We start from the raw sequence: 21424 nt of genomic DNA, 5'->3' as shown, positions 1-21424 counted from the left end.
AAGGACAACAAGAGGAGCTGCTAAAGTGTGCTGAATGCTGAGACCAGGTGAGGTGGAGATGGGGGGGTGCTGCAGTTGCACAGAGATGCTCTGTAAGAGGAGTCCTGTCTTCCTCCCTACTGCCGACTGCTGAGATAGGGTGAGGGTGGAGATAAGGGGGTGCCGCAGCTGCAGGACACATGAATGTTCTGGTGGGTCAAATTCGGCCCTGGGGCCTTGTGTTTAACACATGTGATCTAGAAGAAGTTTTTGAGCTTAGGGAAGGAGAATTCAAATGATCAGCCTGAATATTGAGCAGGGTTTAGACTAATCGGGGAGGTGTGACCAGACAGTGTCTGGGCTGCTGTTAAATAGCCTGGAGCCCTGTGGAGATTGCCTTTTTCCACTCTGAGTGGATGAGTCTGTGAGCTGAGCAAAGGGTTCTGCTTGCCCCTGGCTCCCTTTGGATTAGATGCTGGATCACTTTACAAGAGGCTACACCTATGGACTGATCTTGTCCCAGGATTCTGTGAGTAGAGCCCCGTTTCTGTGCTGCACCTCCAAGCTACTTCATGGTCCCAGCCATGAACCTATAGACTATTCCAGTCTATCTATACCTGTGCTAAATCTACTTCATGCTCCCCAGCAATGAACTTATAGATGTTTCCAATCTACCTCTAGTTGTGGTTCTGTTACTGAGAGAGAGAGAGAGAGAGAGAGAGGTGTCCTCTGCTAACAATACTTATGTTTGGAGTATCCCACATCACCCCAAATCTACTCGCAAATTTTGACTAGCAAATATACCTTAAAAAAGAGATAACCCCTAGACTGATCAATGAGCCACAGTTAGTGGACTGTTGTTGCGTGCCTGGCTGCCTCTGCACTACTTTTGGGGAAGCAACCTGAAAATTCATGGAGGCCCCTATGGGGGTAGCACTATATTGCAATGTTTTTCTTTTGCCAGTCTTTTCCTGAAAACCAGCTGCCTATACCACTGTATTCAGGAGTGTTTTGATATGTTGCTTTCTGAAGGTCACCTCTAATAATACATTTTATGTTCATACAATCATATGTTTACTAAGCGTTTCTCGTATTTGTGATGGGTTTACTTGCACACACAAAGCATAAACAATTGATGAATATATGCGCAGTATACATTATACTGTGACACTTTCTTTCATTAGGCGTAACCTTTCTTCCTAGTCATCTATATCTAACTTTGCATTTGCTCTTAGTGATCTGAGTTTTTACTTCGTTTGGCCAGTGTCAAGAGGAGTATTAAACATTGATCCCCTTGTATCTTAAAACTAAAGCATGCATGATCCTGGCAGTTTGGGGCCATCATATCGCTAGTGGCAAATAAGTTGCTTTTAACTCAGAGAATCTGAGGATTGCACTGACAACAAGGCTTAAGTTTACATTAATTGAATGTGACTGGTCTCCCCATTTTTCATGCGAGCCATGCGAGTAAAGATGTGTGATTATCTATATTGAGGGGTAGATTGAAGTCATCTCTGTTCAACTGTTTATTTAGATTGCATTTATAACACCCCTATGTAAACTAGGTCCATCATTTGTCATCCTTTACAACACTTTATCATTAGTTTCAAAACAGCACAATGATCAAAGTGTCATGCAAGCACTATGTCAGTGAAACGCTAAGCAAACACTGTGGCTGCTAACGCCAAACAGCATGTTCTAACAACTAATATCATTTTTATATAATTCCTTAAAACAAAAACACACTAGTCATTTAGGGGTTTATTTACTAAAGCTGGAGAGGCAAAATCAGGCTCACTTCTACATAGAAACCAATCAACTTCTAGCCTCAGCTTGTTCAATTAAGCTTTGGCAATAAAACCTGGAAGCTGATTGATTTCTATGGAGAAATAAGCCTGATTTTGCACTCTCCAGTTTTAATGAACAAACCCCTTATTCTCGATCAGCTTTAAAGCATACAGTATATATGGTCAACATTTTAAATCATATATAATTTCCACATTGTATTTTAATTATTGATAGCCTACTCCAACTCGCCAAAATCTCCAACCACGTCACTTCCGATGACTCTCCAGCAGCAATAATTGGGGATTCCGACGAGTTGCCTGCTTGCAGCGTATACAATACAGTACATGATATAATGAGTGGACATTGTTAGTCCGCCCGATACTAACCAACAAGATGGCCGTCTCCAAGGTGGCTACAACTTTTTTCCTCCTTACCCAGTGTTCTGTCAAAACAGGCAACTCCTCCGGTACTGTACTGTATACACTGCCGGTGTTCTGTGAAAAAAAGCAACTCGTCGAAATCTCCAATTATTGCTGCCGGACAGTCACCAGAAGTGAAGTGGTTGGAGATTTTGGAGAGTTGGAGTTTTTCGACAGAACACCTGCCTTCTGAGCTACAGAGGTGCTGAGAGGAGGAGTTTCAGGAGGTGGAGTCAGTACAGGAATCCCTGCTTACAGGCAGCAAGGTACCATGGGGTATGTAGTCCTTAGAAATTAAAAGTAAACAGCAGAGGAGAAGCTACAAAGCATGCAGGGAATCCAGGAAAATGGCCACGCAGGCAGGCAGAACTCATAACATGAGAGGAGATTTTTCAAGTAAGTTTATGTTGGATTGTGAGAAATAACTATTGCATACATCCCAACTTTTTGAGATGGGAGCGAGGGACACCTATCAGTAAAAGTATGTCGGCATGGGACACAACCTTACCAGGCCCCTTAAAGGTGAATTGTACAAAAAAATTATTTAAACCCACAATTCCTTTTTTTTCACCACTGCTATTCCTTTATACTTGCTTTTGAAATTTACAAATGCAGCAATTTAGAAATTGGATGAAAGTTTTAGCAATGGGAAACACTTTTTGAAAGATAAAAAGTGCATTTTATACACAACTATATAGATCAGACCAAAATGTGGGACAAATGAAGAGGGACAAAGGCACTTTGTTCCAAATCAGGGACAGTCCCTCGAAATCAGGGACAGTTGGGAGCTATGCTATTGTTTGCATTGCTATTACAATGCTAAAGCTCTAAAATGAAAGACAATGCACTTTCATTTTATAACATCAGCATTGTAATAACAATAGCATAGCTCCCAACTGTCTCTGACTTGGAGGGACTGTCCCTGATTTGGAACAAAGTCCCTCTGTCCCTCTTCATTTATCCCTCATTTTGGTCTGCTTTAGAGTTGTATATAAAATTTCTATATTATTAATATTATTATTATACAGAATTTATACCGCGCCAACAGTTTGCGCAGCGCTTTACAACATGAGGGCAGACAGTACACTTACAATACAAATCAATACAGGAGGGATCAGAGGGCCCTGCTCATTAGAGCTTACAATCTAGAAGGGAGGGTCAAGTGGAAACAATAACTGGGGGGGGGTGAGCTGATGGAGAAAATTAAAAAACAGTTCTTAGGTGTGGGTAGGGTAGGCTACTCTGAAGAGAAGGATTTTCAGGGATCATCTAAAAGCTAATAGAGTAGGAGTTAAGCGGACAGATTGGGGTAGGGCATTCCATAGAATTAGAGAGGCTTTGGAAAAGTCCTGGAGGCGAGCATGGGAGGAGGTGACGAGGGAGCTAGAGAGCAGGAGGTCTTGAGAGGAATGAAGAGAACGAGTAGGTTGGTATTTAGAGACTAAGCTAGTGATGTAGCTGGGGGGTGAAATTGTGGATGGCTTTGTACGTAGTTGTTAGTATTTTGAATTTAATTCTTTGGCCGAGCAGAAGCCAGTGGAGGGATTGACAGAGAGGAGTGGCAGACACAGAGCGATTGGTAAGGTGGATGAGTCTGGCAGCAGCATTTATGATGGATTAAAGAGGTGATAGACTATGTAGAGGTAGGCCAATGAGGAGGGAGTTGCAGTAGTCAAGGCGAGAGATGACCAGCGAGTGAATTAAGAGCTTTGTTGTGTCATTGGTTAGAAATGGGTGTAATTTGGAGATGTTGTGGAGGTTGAGGCGGCAGGATTTGGACAGTGATTGGACCTGGTGCTTAAAGGTGAGTTCAGAGTCTAGGACTACACCTAGAACCTTGGCATGTGGGGATGGGCTTATAGTTGTGCCATCGATTTTGAAAGAGAGATCAGAGGAAGGGGCATATAGGGGAGGAAAAATTATAAGTTCGGTTTTGGATAGATTGAGTTTGAGGAAGTAGTGTGACATCCAGACTGATATATCTGATAGTAAATTTGTGATATGTGAGGAGACAGAGGGAGTGAGCTGAGGGGTAGAGATTTCCTTTATAGAAAAACAGTAAAAAAAACACAAACACAGAGGCTGCCATTGTTGCCATCTCCTGAAAATGCTAGTTGTCTGGCTGTCATGCTGATAACTTATGTCATTGCCATGTGACCAATATACTTCTAAGGACTTCTGACTGTCCTGATTTACATATGTGTTCTGGCCCAGTGACTCCAAACGTATTGAAAACACTAAATTAGCATGATAGGCAGCTAGCATTTTCAGAAGGAGGTCAGCTTACGTATTCCTTTCATAACACGTTTACTCTACAGTAATCAATACAGACTGTGTACATGATCCACAATATGGAGACAAGGTGGGTCGCGACTCACAATGCAAAAACATTCAAGCTTGATTTTATATGACAAAACGTGTGATACAGGGATATGAGTTGACATGCTTTATAAAACAGGCCCGTTTATTAGTCCCAACCCAGCAGTGAGCTAATCAGTGCTTGCATATAAATATGATATATTTACAAGAATTTGTAAATAGCACAACTAAAGCTTATAAAAGGCATGAGTAATACATTCACATGTTACTAACCCATCATAAGCCTGGACAACTCAAACTGAACAGATAAAAAAACTTACATGACCAGAAGTTAATTTCAGTAAAAGCTGCATGACAAAACAACCAGTAGATCAGAGGTAAAGGAAGCTAAGGTTACATGCTAATCTTTTCACATGTAAAAGATGAGCCTGGCCCCATTCTCTCCCACCAACCCACATATAGGCCCTTCCATGAGATGGCCAATTTCGCTGAGCAATAGGAAGACTCAATAGGTGGGAGCAACATGGCAAACTTGACTTTTGCTAATAGAAATTTATATATAAAGTTGGTTGCCTAAATATCATTCAAGGTAACATTGGATTATGTATTTTTCACTAAACAATAATTCTGAATTGCCCTAGTTTGTGAAAGGTTTTCATTAAACTAGACATTACATGGAGACGTACAGAATGCTTGTTCTTATTATGCACAAAAATGTATCATGCACTTACAGATTACAGAAACAGGTGCAAATGTGTATTAAGCTACAACAAAGACCTAAATTAATTGTTTTGATCCATCTATTAGAACTTAGAAAGTGAAAGCATATTTGCAAGTGCTTTACAGTGAATAAAGGTAAATTAAGACTGGCAGGGTAAACCTTGAAGGTACTCCACCGACATTGTGTAGTATGCACCTAAGGTGCCTAAATGTTGCTATTAAATGTTTCTTGTAGGGCATTTCATCAGCCCTAAAAATCAGTGTGCTCTATTGTGCAAAAAGCAACCAGCTCTTGCTGCTACCATATCTGTCCCCCACCTCCCTTTCCACCCAGTTGACTCATCACTGACAAAGGTGGCCTTACTTACCTATGGTGAGGTTCAAATAGCAAGAAGAGTGAAAGCAGACTTGAAAACCACAGTAGCTGTCACTATGTGCCTCACATTTATAAGGTTCCCTGTAGAGGAAATCGGGTGACAAGTAACTGGTGGTCATTTCTGCACAATAGACAGGGCAATCTTATATCCTTATAGCTGCAGGTTTTGTAGATTTTGTTTAAGTGTCTTCCTTCCAGTAATGTAGTTCTGAAGTTCCAATACACCCGACCTTTAGTTCTCTGACTCTGGCAAGTGTCAAACACTAAAGCCCAACTCTAGGAATTGGAAAAAGAAACTACCCTTGCAGTGGGATAACCCTCCCCCCCCGGTCTGAAAGGGTTAAAGTGGATGTAAACCCGATTTTTTTTTTTTTTTCTATCATACTGTAGAGTATAAGATTTCCTATCATTTGAGCCCAGTCTTGCCACACAGAGTTAATCCATCTCTGAGCAATCCTCTTTTATTGTTCAGTGAGAAAAATCTTGACAAACTGAGAAAAACTTTGTCAAATCCTCCCCCTTGCTGTGAGTGACAGGTGATTTACATCTCGTGCACTAGCCTAAGACATGCATTATTTTTGAATTCTCTCCCACTTCTTTCTTCAGCAGCTCTGCAAGGATTGGCTGTTCCACACCTCAGCATGATTTGGCATGCTGAAGTCATGTGGTTACTTTCCTGTCTTTTCACTGGATGTTAGAGATCATAGCAGAAGTTCAGTATAAGAAATACACAGGAGAAAATGCATATTGACAAGAGGAGTGTAGAGGTGGGCGGGGAGTCTACTGACATCACGACTCCACCCACCGAGCTCCAGACAACAGACCCACCCACAGAATATGCAGTTTTTCGGGTCTAATAACAGACAGAGGGGAGACATTTGACAGGTAAAGATACATGCAGAAGACATGTATATCCTTATAGATAACCCTTATGGTAGTAGTTGACATTGGGTTTACATCCACTTTAAATACTCATTATGTCTAAGGGTTCTGGAATATTTATTCCACACTCCAGTAGGGTCGCTCTAGCAGAATCCCTCCAGTGGTGTGACCATTCCCCTGCAGCCTCATTTCTAAGCTGCTGTCACGCACTCAACCCCACCACATACCCAGGGTTATTAGTTCTGTACTGTATATGACTAGGCCGAAGGACAACAGACAGACTGGAGTTTCAGGGAGAAGAGGACAGCCAAAACAGCGGATAGGGTAAGAAATTCTGCCTCTCCTATACTCCCTAGGCATAACAAGCATTTAACCCATGCAGTGGGACCCATTCTTGTAGTTGGGCTTTAAAAAGACCATGACACCACCTTAAAAAAAAACTGCAGGCAGGAAAAATCAAGCATTTTAAATGCTTACCAACAGTGGTTTTTCTTTCCAAAATGATTTTTTACCCACTTGCAATGTGCCTGTGCTAGAAAAATTGATTAGTCAATTCCCTAACACAGCCCCTTGCATGTCATAGCCCTCTCCTCTTCTGGGGGTGTATAATTATTCTTTGTGCTGGCCCTGTTCCTCCATTCCACCCTACATAACCTTTGTATGTAGCAGCCAGGGGGAGAAGTGAAGAGGAATTCTATGGAGTATAATTTTAGTGACAGCTCTGAGTCTACTGGTGCTGCTGACTTCACATCCAAGATGGCGGCTCCCAGAATTGATTTTGGACATCTACACTAGGGAGGCATTTACAGGTAAACAACAAGCAAAAGGGTCTTTTTAAGAGATCAATAAGAAATCACAGACCAAGATCTCAGCAGTGTAATGAGTGCTTGAACATAAGTAACATTAACATCTAATATCTCACTGTTGAATGGAAATCTCATTTAAATGTGAAAACACTAGAGCCTAAAACTGGCCACACATGAAATTTGACCGGTTCAGCAGGGACTAGACAAATTTCGATCCATTTGTGGCCACTGCAGTTGAACAGAGGTCAATTTACCAATTAACTTCTGTTCAACTGCCCTGTCGAATAAAAGCTGCTCAATCAGTGCTGCAGGCAATAGGCTGCTATACTGGTCTGTATATTTTGACAGCGGGGAGTTTCCCTATTGTCAGAATACAATATGCAGAAGGGAGGATTCCCCCATCCATACATTTGAGGTGGATGAACCACTGGCCGAATGAAAAAATCTGAACCCTGTATGGCCAGCTTTACAGAAACACAGGTCAAGCAGACATTGTACAGTTCAGGGATATGCCAACTGAATCATTTACATTAAAAAAACTGTGTAAAGAGGAAATATTTTAGGCTTTTCTAGTGTTTAAACAAGCATTTTTTCTACAATTATATATCAAGCTCCAGTCAAGGTTTTTATATATAAAATATTGCTTTGAATTTTTATACATAAAATTGAAAAATGGACTTATCCTTAGATTCATTTATTCAGTTTGCATATTTGTAATCAATGACCTTGATCAGGAAAGGCACCGTCCTCCAGTATTTTCAAGTTCAAACCTACAAAGTCACTAGATTTCCTATTATTCACAGCTGTCTTTAAAAACCTAAGCCTCAATTTATCAAATGGCAAAAAAGTATATTGTTATTCCACTGTGGATGTTTATGTAGATGCTTTCATTAACTATTTATAGATGGTTCTTTCTCGCAATCCAAGAATTCCAGGATCATCAAATTTGTTAATTTCTCAAGAAAACTTGTTTTTGCCAATCATTTATTAGCATGAAACGTAGATGTATAATACTGTATATAATTAGGGGTCTACAAGAGTATTAGTTGCTGAGATGAGACCTGAAACAATATAAACAGTGCAAATGAATCAGTATAAACTGTTTTGGAAAAGGGGCAGTCTTCCCAAAATGATAGTTTAGTTATATGGGAGGAGCCTCATGGGTTGACTCACCCCAGGAAAATCCAAAAGAAAGATCCCCTTGCCATAATTCTGCCCACTTCTCTGTGGTTGAGCTCCTATTGTTACATTTAAAGTGATTGTAAAGCTTTTTTAAAAAAATAAGATAACAAACATGTCATATTTACCTTCTCTGTGCAATGGCTTTGCACAGAGCAGCCCCGATCCTCTTATGTGGTCCCCCGTTGGTACTCCTGGCTTCTCCCCCCACCGAGTGCTCCCATAGAAAGCTGCTTTTGTCTGCATCTATTGATACTCACTTGTCACAGAATTTGATTGACAGTAGTGGGAGCCTCCCTCCCTGTGAGGAGGGAGAGAGTGGAGAGAGCCACTGATCTCATTCACAGCACTGGATCGAAATCGAGCTCAGGTAAGTACAAGGGGGGTAAGGGGGGATCCTGTGACACAGAAGATTTGTTTACATTAAAAGAGAAGTATAGGGTACATTTAAAAAAAAAAATCATACGTACCTAGGTGGATGCAGTATCGATGTGATCTGTCCCCCACCGTCTCTAAGGCTGAGAACTGAGTGATCAAACACCATTGATTGTTCTGTTCTCTCCACTGTTCTGAGCACAGAGTGGTGACTGCTCTCTGCTTTGCCCCTCCAGCACTCACTGGAGTGCTGGGCTGTGGAGGGGGCAGGAACAGCTGGCTAAGTCTCTCAGCGTCTCGCTCAGAGGCGGAGCCAGGTGCTGGTCCAGGCTCCTGGGTGGATCCCGACCATATGGGTGTGATATTTTGCCAGCCTGGAATGGCTCTGTGACGTCAGGCTGACAGCAGGCTTTACAGCTTTGACTATACTTCTCCTTTAATGCACCACTTTGATAATATTTTTAAAAATGGAGAATGGAGAACCTCTCACAATAGTTATGGCCATGGTATGTATGCCAAGGAACTCAAGCACAGATATCCCAGCAATAGAGTGCATGACAGATATAAGAATTTCAGGTGGTTTAATTCTCTAGCATCTACCAAAAGCTGAAATATCATACAGCTTTTTCCTTCTTAAAAAACCCTCTAACTGCTTTTTTGACCCACCAGAATTCACTATCTGTGTCCCTAGTTGGTGGCACCTCCAGGAGTAGAAATCAGTTATCCACACTGCAGTCTATATCTGCACTGATTGGTCCTCTCACAATGAGGTCATCACGCCATGCAGTATTCTGGACAGTGAGAGGGCCTGTAACTCGGGTGGCAACGTGGTCACACGCAGAAGGAACCTTCAACTTTGTGTTAGAAAGAGGAGAAGACACTGGACCTGGAGCCTCATATGACCACAAATTTAGGAAAGTAAAAGGAACTACATTTTACCATGCTGTCAATAACTAACAATCTCGAACAGCTTACTTATAACAACTCACCTTCTTGTTTATATGTGTTAAGTCCATCTCTGCATTAAAAAATGGTTATCCTGCCACATTGGAGATCAATACAATCCCCATTAGTGAAGGAATGGATAATGGAAATGGATTACATTGAGAAGATGGAGACCCTCCTGGCACATATATTGGATACATATGAAAAATGCCGTCAGGTAAGGGCCCCTGGAGGACTTTTAGGGAGTCATCAGGAAATTAGAATGATTTATGGGAACTTGAGCAGAATCTAAATAAGACATAATAATCTTTCAAAACATAATTATGTGTTGCCATCATTTTCCCCCATCTTTTTTTTTTCTTTTTGTTTTGTAGTTGTCTCCTTTTTTGTTGTTGTTTTTGTTATGTAAGCTTGTACAATGTATTTGTAAATTGACTGATGGCATGATTGTGCCATTAATGTATGTATATTTGTCTATTTATATAAAATTTTCTAATAAAATTAAGAGTGAAAATAAAAAATGCTTTCATTAAAGGGCACGTGATACTAGATTTTATGTATCATCACAGGAGAGGGGATTGCACTGTAAGCATAAGGCAAATAGTCAGCATCCCTCTATAACATCCACAAAAAGGGCACTGCCATAGTCTATGACTATAGACTTCTATTGGCATCTCCTAACAGAGGTCCTTGCTATTAATAGTTTAGCGTTCTGCCTCTCCATATGCAGACACCGGTCCTTAAAATATGCAGCCATCTACAGTTTAATAATCCTGTGTTATTAATGAATGAATCAATTATTTAGTATGTCTATGTGAATCAACTGTATTAATGTTATGAATGCAGGAAAAAATAAAAACTATATAACCATTCATTAAAACGTAGCTGACTGACTTCTATTGCTCTATCCTTCCGAATGTCCTTGTGTCAGTTGCGTGGACACACTTTGAGGCATAAACAAATTTAAACTGACCCATCTTTTAGCCTGAGATCTGCCATTTCAGGCACTAACCTCAAACCCTGTGAGCTAATGAGCTCTGGGACCTCAGAAGGCTGGTTGGGATTTGGGAGAGAGATGTTCGAGATCGTGGCATGCCTCAATACACATTGAATGTGACAGGCCTGCGCAATGCTTCCAGGAAAGCCATGGTGTCTGATTCTGCTTTCATGCTACAGGGCAAACTCATCTCTGAAAATCGTCCTGTGCTTCAGCAACCAAACAAATTAGTTGCTAGATAGATCTACAATCTTGATGAGTGCAAATTAGACTTCAGCTGTGGCTTCTAGTGTGCTGCAATATCAACCTACAATATGAATACACACATAGTATGCACACTGAATGAGGTTAAAAAAAAAAGAGCAATCTTATGTCATCTTTCCAGCTGGAAAAGTCCAGAATCTGTATATAGCCCTGTGCACTAAAAAAGGAAAACTTTTTCTTTGAAGGTGGTCACTTTTTCTCTATCACCTGTTAAATGGCACAGCAGTGGTCTACCCACCACATCACTGTTGCTGTGATTGACATCTCCATAAGTCACAATTTGGAGAACTGCAGTACTGGGTAATGGTCACAAATGTTTGTTTATTTATTACAGGTACTTATACAGCGCCGTCATTATACGCAGCACTTTACATATGCACTTCTGTATTGAATTGTATTGTAACCGTGCTGTCTGCCCTCACGCTGTAAAGCCCTACACAAACTGCTCGTGCTATATAAATCCTGTATAATAATAATTATATATATATTCAGTGGCAGCCCGTTCATTAGGGGTGCACGGGTGCTGCCCCCCCCTCCCTATCCATGCGTCCGGCCCCCTGATCTACATACAGGGCGCCGGACCATGGATTCCAATGGGGGGGCTATTTTTTTTTTTTGAAGCACGGAGACTCTAATAGGCTTCAAAAAGATGCGCCTCGAGCCACAATGAATATTCGCTATTCTCACACTAATCCTGCTCCCGGCCAATCAGGAAGCGTATCTTGAGACCCATCACCCGAATGGCTGAAAGGACATGCGATCCTACTGGACGCCTAGTGCCTAGGAGGAGGAGAGAGGAGACACACGGCAGAAGCCGCCGTGGAGAGGACATAGGAGCTGCCGCCCTTCACTTTACAAAGGATACCCAATCACGTGCAAGGAAAATATAAAACAGCAATTTTGCTTACACATGATTGGATGATGGAAGTCAGCAGAACTTCCGCTCATTTACTAAGTTCTTGCATGATGATTGCACAATTGATTTGCCTTTAGTAAATCAACCCCAAAATCCTTCCCTTTTCTAAAATGAGAAGAAGCAAGCTTCATCGTTGGCTGAGTATGGAAGTGGGTGCCAGTGCACCAGTGACTGATTTAAGGAGAGGCTACTGTTTCCCTGGGTATTGCTCTTAAGCTGATCTGTGCCTAGCTATGAATTATGTACTCTATGATCCATGTACTCCCAAATCCCCCCAAAAAAACCCTGATCATTTAGAAAGGTCCTACAGACTTTCAAACTTTCACTTTATGATTGTATTGTACATGTATTGATTTCCTTTTCATCTTTGCTTCACTAATTGACAATGATTAATTTCTCCATGAGACGGCGTGTAGCCCACAGGCCACTAATTAAGAGAATATATGTACCTTTATGTCAATGACTGTAGATATTGATTACTTGGAGACTGCTTTTAAAAACAGCATGACTCATGCAATCTTATTGGAGTCTGAAGCACACTTTATACCTGACCATTAAACTGTAGTCACTGCTGTAATGTTTAATAGTTCAAGATACTGATGAAGCATATTCATTTACAGAGGTTATGATACTGACAGTAAAACCACCACACTAACTACAATATAAATTTATATATAATGGGATAGGAGACAGAGGCTGAACATAATCCAACCAGCAATCCAACAAGCTTTACGTATTTCATGTTGCTGAGGAATGGGACTGCAGCTGAATTTCAGCACTAATAAAGCAAGAAAGAAAAGAGTAGCTGGGCTGTGGGTTTATTATTACTTAGGTACATTATAGGGGAGGTCATACAAGCTGCTGCACAGCAGGAGCCACCACTTTCCACTGTGTTCACACCAGAGCGTTTTTTTTTTCAGTGGGAACATGGGGGAACGCAGTACCGGGACCTTCAGCACTGAATGTCTGCAATGGCAAGGAGGGCTAGGGTGTGCTGAGGGATCTATTGTTGCAGGTGGGGATTTATTTTGGTTTGGTTTCTATTGTTGCTGGGTAGTTCTTTGTTGCTGGTGGGAGTCCATTGTTGCTGGGGGTCAAATGTTGCTGGGAGGGATCTACAACTGAGGGAAAGGTCTCTTGATGCTGGCTCCAGTAAGATCTGTTGTTGCTGCTGGGGGTCTATTGTTGCTGGGGTGGTATTTTGTTGCGGGGAGTCCATTGTTGCTGGGGAGGAGTCTATTGTTGTGTGGGGGATCTATTGTTGCTGGGGTGGGGTCTATTGTTGCTAGGGGGGTATACTGTTGCTGGGGTAGGTTCTATTGTTTTCTATACTTTTTACAATAAATATAACAATACAACAATATCATCTCTCAGTGGCATCCATAAGGCAGGGAATTTTTGCAGGGGTTATCCATTCTTGGATCCACTTTTTAGGGTATGGGAACCAAATAATAGGGGTATAGTGCTGTATGTCTAAATAATTTTAAAGCATTGAAACACAATGTTCTGCATTATTATACCTAAAATGAAAGCTTGCTGCATGTAGCTAGATTGTTTATTCATGATTTTCCATTTTTATATAAAGAAATATGATAAAAATCCTTATGATTTTCTTCCAGCTGTTGTTTTCCTGGCTATCCATAAATAAAGTAATACTATCTTCTGAAGTCATACTGGTACCGAGCAGGACTGGTGATTACGATGACAGTTTGGTGAAGGTGGTATGGAGACATATTGGGTAATCTATTGGGGGTTTGACAACCCCTGTCATCAGTTAAAGATATGCAAACCTGTCAAATAATACAAGAACAGTGACACCAGGTCTTGAGAGACCATTGAATCATAGTCCAGAGGAGCTGGAGCACAGGAGCTCAAGCAGTGTATATATCTATCTGGTAAGGCTGTTAATGAAAAGTGGTTGCAGGGTAGGGAAAAGGAAATGTGAAAATGTTCCCAATACTGCATTTGGACTAGATGGGGAGAATTATAGCATCTCAAAAATGATAGTTTCCTTGAATTAATTGGGGCATGGACTCATTTGATTAGAGCAATATTTCCTGAAAAGTGCCAACCAATATCTTATAACTATGGAAATATTGCTATTGACGATGAGTATTTTTGGCTACAGTGGGCTGACAGTGGCTCCTCTCAACAGACAATAAATTATCATCTTCTTGCATGCTCTCTGATAGGCAGAATATTATATAATTAGCTTCCTTAGGTCAGGACTGGTGAAATGTTTTCTGGAAAGCAACAGCCAGTGTCTTGGTGCTATAGAAGAAAATTGATGAATAGAATCAGTTGCAGAGGACTACCAGTGATATGGTGGACACATTCTCAACATAACTCTGTGGACTACCACTGCTCCCTCCCTAATAGAGAGAACCATGCCAGTCTGGACATTCTTTACCGGGGTTAAGCCAAACAAACAGACACCCCCCTCCACTCTCATCCTACTGCAGGAGTCATTAAGCATATATTGTGTATTATATTATATAAAAATGTAGGCAGAAAGGTGGCCTTGAAGAGAAAAGGTTGTAGTTAATCCCTGATCTAACAGCCAATACTATAAAGTAGCAAAATGTACTTGCGTTGGCTAATCTGCTAACTGCAGTCAGATGGTTAAGTTTACTGGTGAGATAAGGGAAAAAAAGCTTGTCATACTTTGATTGAGAATTATGCACTATGGCAGGTTGTTTATGGCTGGGAGGTAGTTAAAACACGGCATTCATTCAGATTCAAACACCAGCTTCTTCTCCAGTACAAATTGTACAGCAAACACAAAATGGTACAAGAAGCTTGGTACACAGTTCCATTCAACTCCGTGTGAGCTTTAAACGTTCAAATAAAATCAGTGCTAGATATGTATGAGATATAGATGTAAAACGTTTTAGATGTATTCTTAGCAACATGTTTGTGCACTAAATTTCTTGTAAACAGTAGATACATAGTGTAACATTCCGTAAATTACAAAACTTATGGAATCCAACTGAAAGCCAACCTACAAACCTATAACATTCTGATAAAAAGTACAGTCTTTTCTTCCACACATTTGCAAACATATTGAAAGCCAAACTGCCACGCCATGGCACCTCTGCATTGTGTAAGCCCTAAGTTTAAAATATATAAGCACCCAATCAGCTAACAATTAATGAGAGCTGGCTTACTGAGATGTTAATTAGAATATACGATTAGTATTCTGTACACAAGATGGACCATATATTTCATATCATAAAGTTGCATTACAAATGATTTACAATTACAATTTTTCATATGGTGAAGCACAATACTTTATAACGTATTGTTATAAAGTCACGGATTAGACCTCACCCTAAACCCAAGACCATAATTAATTAACATGCAATAACTGATAGATAGTTATGCCACTCAATGGGGTTGATTAAAGGATGGACTTGTGTCTTTTTTTGACCTCACCTACTATGTAACTATTTAGATAAGCACCTGAATGACCACAACATACAGGGATATACAATGTAATACTGAATATAATCACACACATGGGTTGGACTTGATGGACTTGTGTCTTTTTTCAACCTCCCCTACTATGGAACTATGAATTGCTAACCAAGCTAAGTGAACATGCATGTTAGTAAATCAACCCCCAATGTAAAATGAACATCAGGCACTTAGCTGGACTGGAGCAAAGAGGAGATATTACCAATAACAATCAATCAGATTGATCTAGCTGTTATGAATCAGACAAGATTCAGAACTGACAGTCAATCAAGAAAAGGGCATTCAATCACAAGCAGACAAGAGACAGGTGTCTTATAGAACAGGTGGGAGGATTAAAAAAAAAGCTATCTGCGACAACGCTCAAGGGAGCAAATAAAAAGAAAATCCAACTACTTACGGGAGCAGACTTTTCCGTTAACTTGGGACTGGGAGAACAGGTGACCGAGTCTTTCTTGTCTTTCATCATGTTCACTGTTTCTCTGTTAAATGTGTGTATAAAATCCCTGTCTCATCCCTCACATCCTCGTGAGAGTGGTTTGTAGAGACTGCATACCACAGAGATTCAGAAAAAAAGGAAGCAGTCCGTTTAATGTTAAAAAAAAAGTCAAAGAAAAAAGTCAGAACACAGGGAACTCTTTGAACAGCAAAGCCAAAAATGTCTGTGCAGCATATTGCTACAGAGAACAGCAGTGAGACTTCCTCTGTTTCAAGTGTAATTACACAGAACGGAACAGGAACAAGTAGATCAGCGAGTGTTCTAGCAAACCCAACTCCACTTTTTACTTTTGTAGTCTGCAAGTATGTGGAAAAATAAAACACATTGGAAAGTATATTTTTTCAAATTATATTTTGTCCTGGTGGAGGTGGGTGAGTTTCTCGATTAAAAAAAAAAAAAAAAATACTAATTCAGGTAAAATAATAACAGGTTATTGATATATTTAAATAAAGCATATCTTTTATTTATGAATTTGACATACAACGATTGTTAGCGCAGAGGTACAAGATGTATGACAATTATAAGTCATTTATTGGGGCTGTTTCACGCATAGGTAATTTAATAGGGATTATTTACTAAAGAAGTAAAATATTTTTACATTGCTTGGTGGTTACAATGAAGCGGTGTTAGCTGCTATCTTCCAACCAAGGGCAAGTAAAAATACAGAGGAAGATTTACTAAAACTGGAGCACTCAGAATCTGGTGCAGCTGTGCATAGTAGCCAATCAGCTTCTAACCTCAGCTTGTTCAATTATGCTTTGACAATAAAGACTGGACGCTGATTGGGTTCTTTGCAGAGCTGCACTAGATTTTGCACTCTTCAGTTTTAATAAATCCCTCCCCCAGTTTATTTTTTTATTTATCTGGGCAGCACAGTGGCTAAGTGGTTAGCACTTCCGCATAGCAGTACCATACCTCCCACATTTTTGAGATGGGAACTCGAAAATGTGGGAGGCCAAATGCCAAAGCTCAAAAATATACAGTATTTTTGAGCTTTGGCATTTTTTTATTAGACAATAGAGAAAACAAAAATATTATCTGGTGCATCATTTGTTGCTAGATAATTCCGCTTTTTTAGCATTTTTTATTTTTATTTTTTTTCGTTAGGGTAAGGGTTAGAGTTAAGGTTAGGTTAGGGTTAGGATTAGGAGTTGGGGTTAGGGTTATTTATTTATTTTTGTTAGGGTTAGGGTGTTAATACTACTACTACTACTACTACTACTAATAATAATAATAATAATAATAATAACAATAAATACATGTAAAATAAAAAAACACAAATAAATAAAAATAATCATAAATAAATTATAAAAAATTTCAATAAATGAATACTAAGTAATAATAAATAAATATATAACCCCTACCCCTGACGCTTAAAAAAATAAAAAATAATAATAATAAATAATGAAACATCCCTAACCCAAAATAAATACAATATTTTTATTATTTTTTTGGATTTGGATGTTTATTTATTATTATTTTATTATCATTATTATTATTATTATTATTACTATTGTTAATAATAATAATATAGTTTATTTAATATTTTTTAAGATTAGGGGTTAATTATTATGTTTTTATGTATTATTACATATTATTAATTTATTTTATTTATTTATGATGATTTTTACTTATTTGTGTATTTATTTTACATTTATTTGTTCATATATTATTACTATTTTATTTATTTATTTTTTTTTTTCATTTGGGAAGAAAATGGTGCGATTCCATTTATTTTTATGAGAATAAAAACGTGCCAAAAAGGCTCAAATCTGCCCGATTCGAGCTACAAAAAAGCTCCAAAACTTTTTTTTAACTTCAGGCGTTTGGCTTCAGGTGATTTATATTGGAGATGTGAACCATCTCCATAGAGAATAATTGATTTTTTCTCCTCCAGCATTTTGTAGTTTGAAGCTTGAAGCCCCAAAACGCTGAGGTGTGAATGGGGCCTTAGGGTACCAGAAAAATCAGTTTTACTTACCTGATTCCCTGCTCCCCCGGCAGCCGACACTCTCCGCTACTCCTCTACGCTCTGGTGAAAGGGAGTCCCTTGGTATGTCCAATGCACTGTGCTTGATGAAGTCAAAGAACCTGCGACCGCTGGAGCATAGGAGAGAAGAGGCTGCAGGCGCCACTCTAGAAGTTCATGCGTGAGCGGAGGATCAGGTATCTAAAACTGCTCTTCTGGTACCCTGGACTTAATCAAGAACTTATTTTACCCTTGCAGCATGGAGAGCAGCCAAACTGCAAAAATAAGATTTCTGTTTATAAAGCAAATGAGTTGCTATCTTGCCCGACACAAGATGTGAAGTCCATAAAATCCTGCCTTTCTATCTCCTTGCTGGGATTGAGATTTTTAAATTCATGCTTTCTTGCAATAAAATGCAAACCTCCAACCTGATTTGCTTTTATTCCTGGTGGCAAATCTTCTGTTGATCTGCCTGGAGGCATAAAAATATTTGTCTGTTGGAGTTAACGCTTTTGCTTCTACTCTCTCTGTAAAGCAATACGTAGTTATTGAAATTGGTTCGGCATTTTTTCCTGTCAGCCAACTTATTTATGTCATAAGCAATAATTCAATAAATAATTTTAATGAACTAATATTAATAACATGGGAACAGAACAATTCCGATTCAGGCAGAACATAAATCTATTTCAGTGCGTGCATCCTAAGCTTAGCTCAGCTCCAGTAAATCCACTTTTTATTAATATTCCCTCCACCTCTTCCAGTTAACCTACTCAGAGATAAACTGATATACTGTGTATACTGTAGAGCCAGGTGCTCTCACCACGTAGTGGGGTCAAACAGATTCAGGCAATTTCGTAAGAGATGCTTTGTAGCTTTGAACCACATGAGTCTTGCAGCTAAATATCGTCTAACCATGTGATGTCCAGAGTATCTATACAGTGCCTTGCAAAAATATTCACCCCCTTGTCATTTTTCGTGTTTTGTTGCCTCACAACCTGGAATTAACATGGATTGTTTGAGGATTTGCATCATTTAATTTACAGAACATGCCCACAACTTTGATGATGTTTTTTTTTATTGTGAAGTAAACAACAAATAGGATAAAATAACAGAAAAAGTCAATGTGCATAACTATTCAGCTCCCTAAAGTCAATCCTTTGTAGAGCCACCTTTTGCGGCTATCACAGCTCCAAGTCGCTTTAGATAAGTCTCTATGAGCTTGCCACATCTTTACCACTGGGATTTTTGCCCATTCCCCCTTGCAAAACTGCTCCAGCTCCTTCAAGTTGGATGGTTTGCGCTTGTGAACAGCAATCTTTCTGACCACAGTCTGACCACAGATTTTCTATTGAATTGAGTTCTGGGCTTTGACTAGGCCATTCCAACACATTTACATGTTTCCCCTTAAACCACTCAAGTGTTGCTTTAGCAGTGTGTTTGGGGTCATTGTTCTGTGGGAAGGTGAACCTCCGCATTTTCTTTGATGGCCAAAAAGTTCAATTTTAGTCTCATCAGACCAGACCACCTTACTCCTTACATTTTGGGAGTCTCCCACATTTTGTTTTTTGCTGAAAGTAATGGCTTTCATCTGGCCACTCTGCCATAAAGTCCAACTCTATGGAGCGTACGGCTTATTGTCGTCCTATGTGCAGATACTCCAGTCTCTGCTGTGGAACTCTGCAGCTCCTCCAGGGTTACCTTAGGTCTCTGTGCTGCCTCTCTGATTAATGCCCTCCTTGCCCGGTCCCTGAGTTTTTGTGTGCGGCCATCTCTTGGCAGGTTTGCTGTTGTGCCATGTTCTTTCCAATTGGTTATGATAGATTTGACGGTGCTCCTAGGGATCATCAAAGATTTGGATATTTGTTTCATAACCTAACCCTGGCTTGTACTTCTCAACAACATTGTCCCTTACTTGTTTGGAGAGTTCCTTGGTCTTCATGGCAGTGTTTGGTTTGGTGGTGCCTCTTGCTTAGGTGTTGAAGCCTCTGGGGCCTTTCAAAAAGGTGTGTATATGTAATGACAGGTCATGTGACACTTAGATTGCACACAGGTGGACATCATTTCACTAATTATGTGACTTCTGAAGGTAATTGGTTGCACCAGAGCTTTTTATGGGCTTCGTAACAAAGGGGGTGAACACATACGCACATGCCAATTATCAGTTTTTTATTTCTGAAAAATAGTTTTATGTATATATTTTTCCTATTTTACTTCACCAACTTAGACTATTGTGTTCTGACCCATCACATATAATTCAGATTAAAAAAATATTGAACTAAAGGCTGTAATGTAACAAAATAGGTAAAAGGCCAAGGGGGTGAATACTTTTGCAAGGCACTGTAGTATTGTTACTTTTAAGCCCAAGGGGCATGTTTACAAAAAATATATAATTTTATAAAAAAATATATATATATTTTATATTTATACAAAAGGAGCATACACATGGAACATATACATAAAGATTGCAAAAATAACACAATGATTAGGTAAATTTCCATGGTTTAGTACACGGATGATCCACCTTTTGAAGAGTGAGGGCTACTTAAATGATTTGGTAACCGGTCGCAGGCCATAACGTAATGTAAACGATGTAAATGTCCTTACTGTCCTGAGCCTCCTATAAGGCCCCTTTCACATGGGACAGAATCTACTTGCTCAGTGGGAGATCTGTCCGTTGATCCTCTGCCGAGCAGAGCGGGTAGATGACAAGTCCGTGTCCACTTCGCATATGCCGAGCAGACATGGGCACAGCCCACTCTGCTCTGTGTACCCTCCGATCCACCCAGATAGAGAGGAATGGATCCCTTCTGGGTTTTTTTTGGCAGATCGGATTGGAGGTAGTGTAAACGGCCAAGGTGAATGGAGGGTCCAATTGGATTTATTTAAGAATTTATTTTCTGTCAAATAAAGAATTTATTTTAAAAAAATTGCAGAAAGCCATTTATAAAAAAATCTATGCATTTGTATACATGGGCTAAGCAACAACTCCAACCATCTTAGAGTTACTGTAATTACAAGTTCAAGCTATTGAGAGTCAATGCCTTGTACGTGGAAATGCGTCGGGTGGAGCACCAGTTCTTGACGTCACCATGCACCAGCTGGCTGGCTTGAGCCACGGCTGTTTGGAAATCATTTCATTGTTTTTGGATGTCTGTGAAGCTTTTAATAAATCTTTTAAACGGGAGTACTGCACCGTGAAGCCTCTTCTTTTTATCCTGCGATATATCCCAATGCTGGAGACTATTAAGAAGGAGTTGCCAATGCATCTGTAAGGAATATCATATGAATATAGGAGCCCGCTGTATCGGAAGGGATACCACCTGTGGAGGAGTCCCAAGAGGAGTGTTCACCAGCTGAATGATCTTTTGCTGAGTTTGATCTCTATAATCTGAGATCCACCTTATCCGGTAAGCGGCCTCTCTTATCATATTTACCGAACAGAAGTTTCAAGCCCCATCCTGAGTGTTCAAAGTTGCTGTTTATTTGTTGGAGCACCATATGGACTTGAATACACACA

The 21424-nt window shown here is 39.9% G+C and overlaps 1 protein-coding gene across 10 annotated transcripts in view; it reads right to left on the bottom strand.

Moving 5' to 3' along the window:
• TJP1 (tight junction protein 1) overlaps window positions 1–21424 on the bottom strand; it is a 730896-nt gene that overhangs the window by 341625 nt on the left and 367847 nt on the right. The window contains exon 1 of one of the 10 annotated variants that reach the window (XM_073618854.1): window positions 15840–16134. The exons of the other annotated variants lie outside the window; for them this stretch is intronic. Coding sequence (XP_073474955.1) covers window positions 15840–15908 — 69 coding nt within the window. The 5' untranslated portion in view covers window positions 15909–16134. Of the gene's footprint in view, window positions 1–15839; window positions 16135–21424 lie in introns of those variants that run through there. 10 annotated transcript variants of the gene reach the window in all.

This window comes from Aquarana catesbeiana, linkage group LG03, assembly GCF_042186555.1.
Source record: "Aquarana catesbeiana isolate 2022-GZ linkage group LG03, ASM4218655v1, whole genome shotgun sequence".
In the NCBI taxonomy this organism is placed as follows: Eukaryota; Metazoa; Chordata; class Amphibia; order Anura; family Ranidae; genus Aquarana; species Aquarana catesbeiana.
This window is presented reverse-complemented; position numbering and strand designations above follow the sequence as displayed.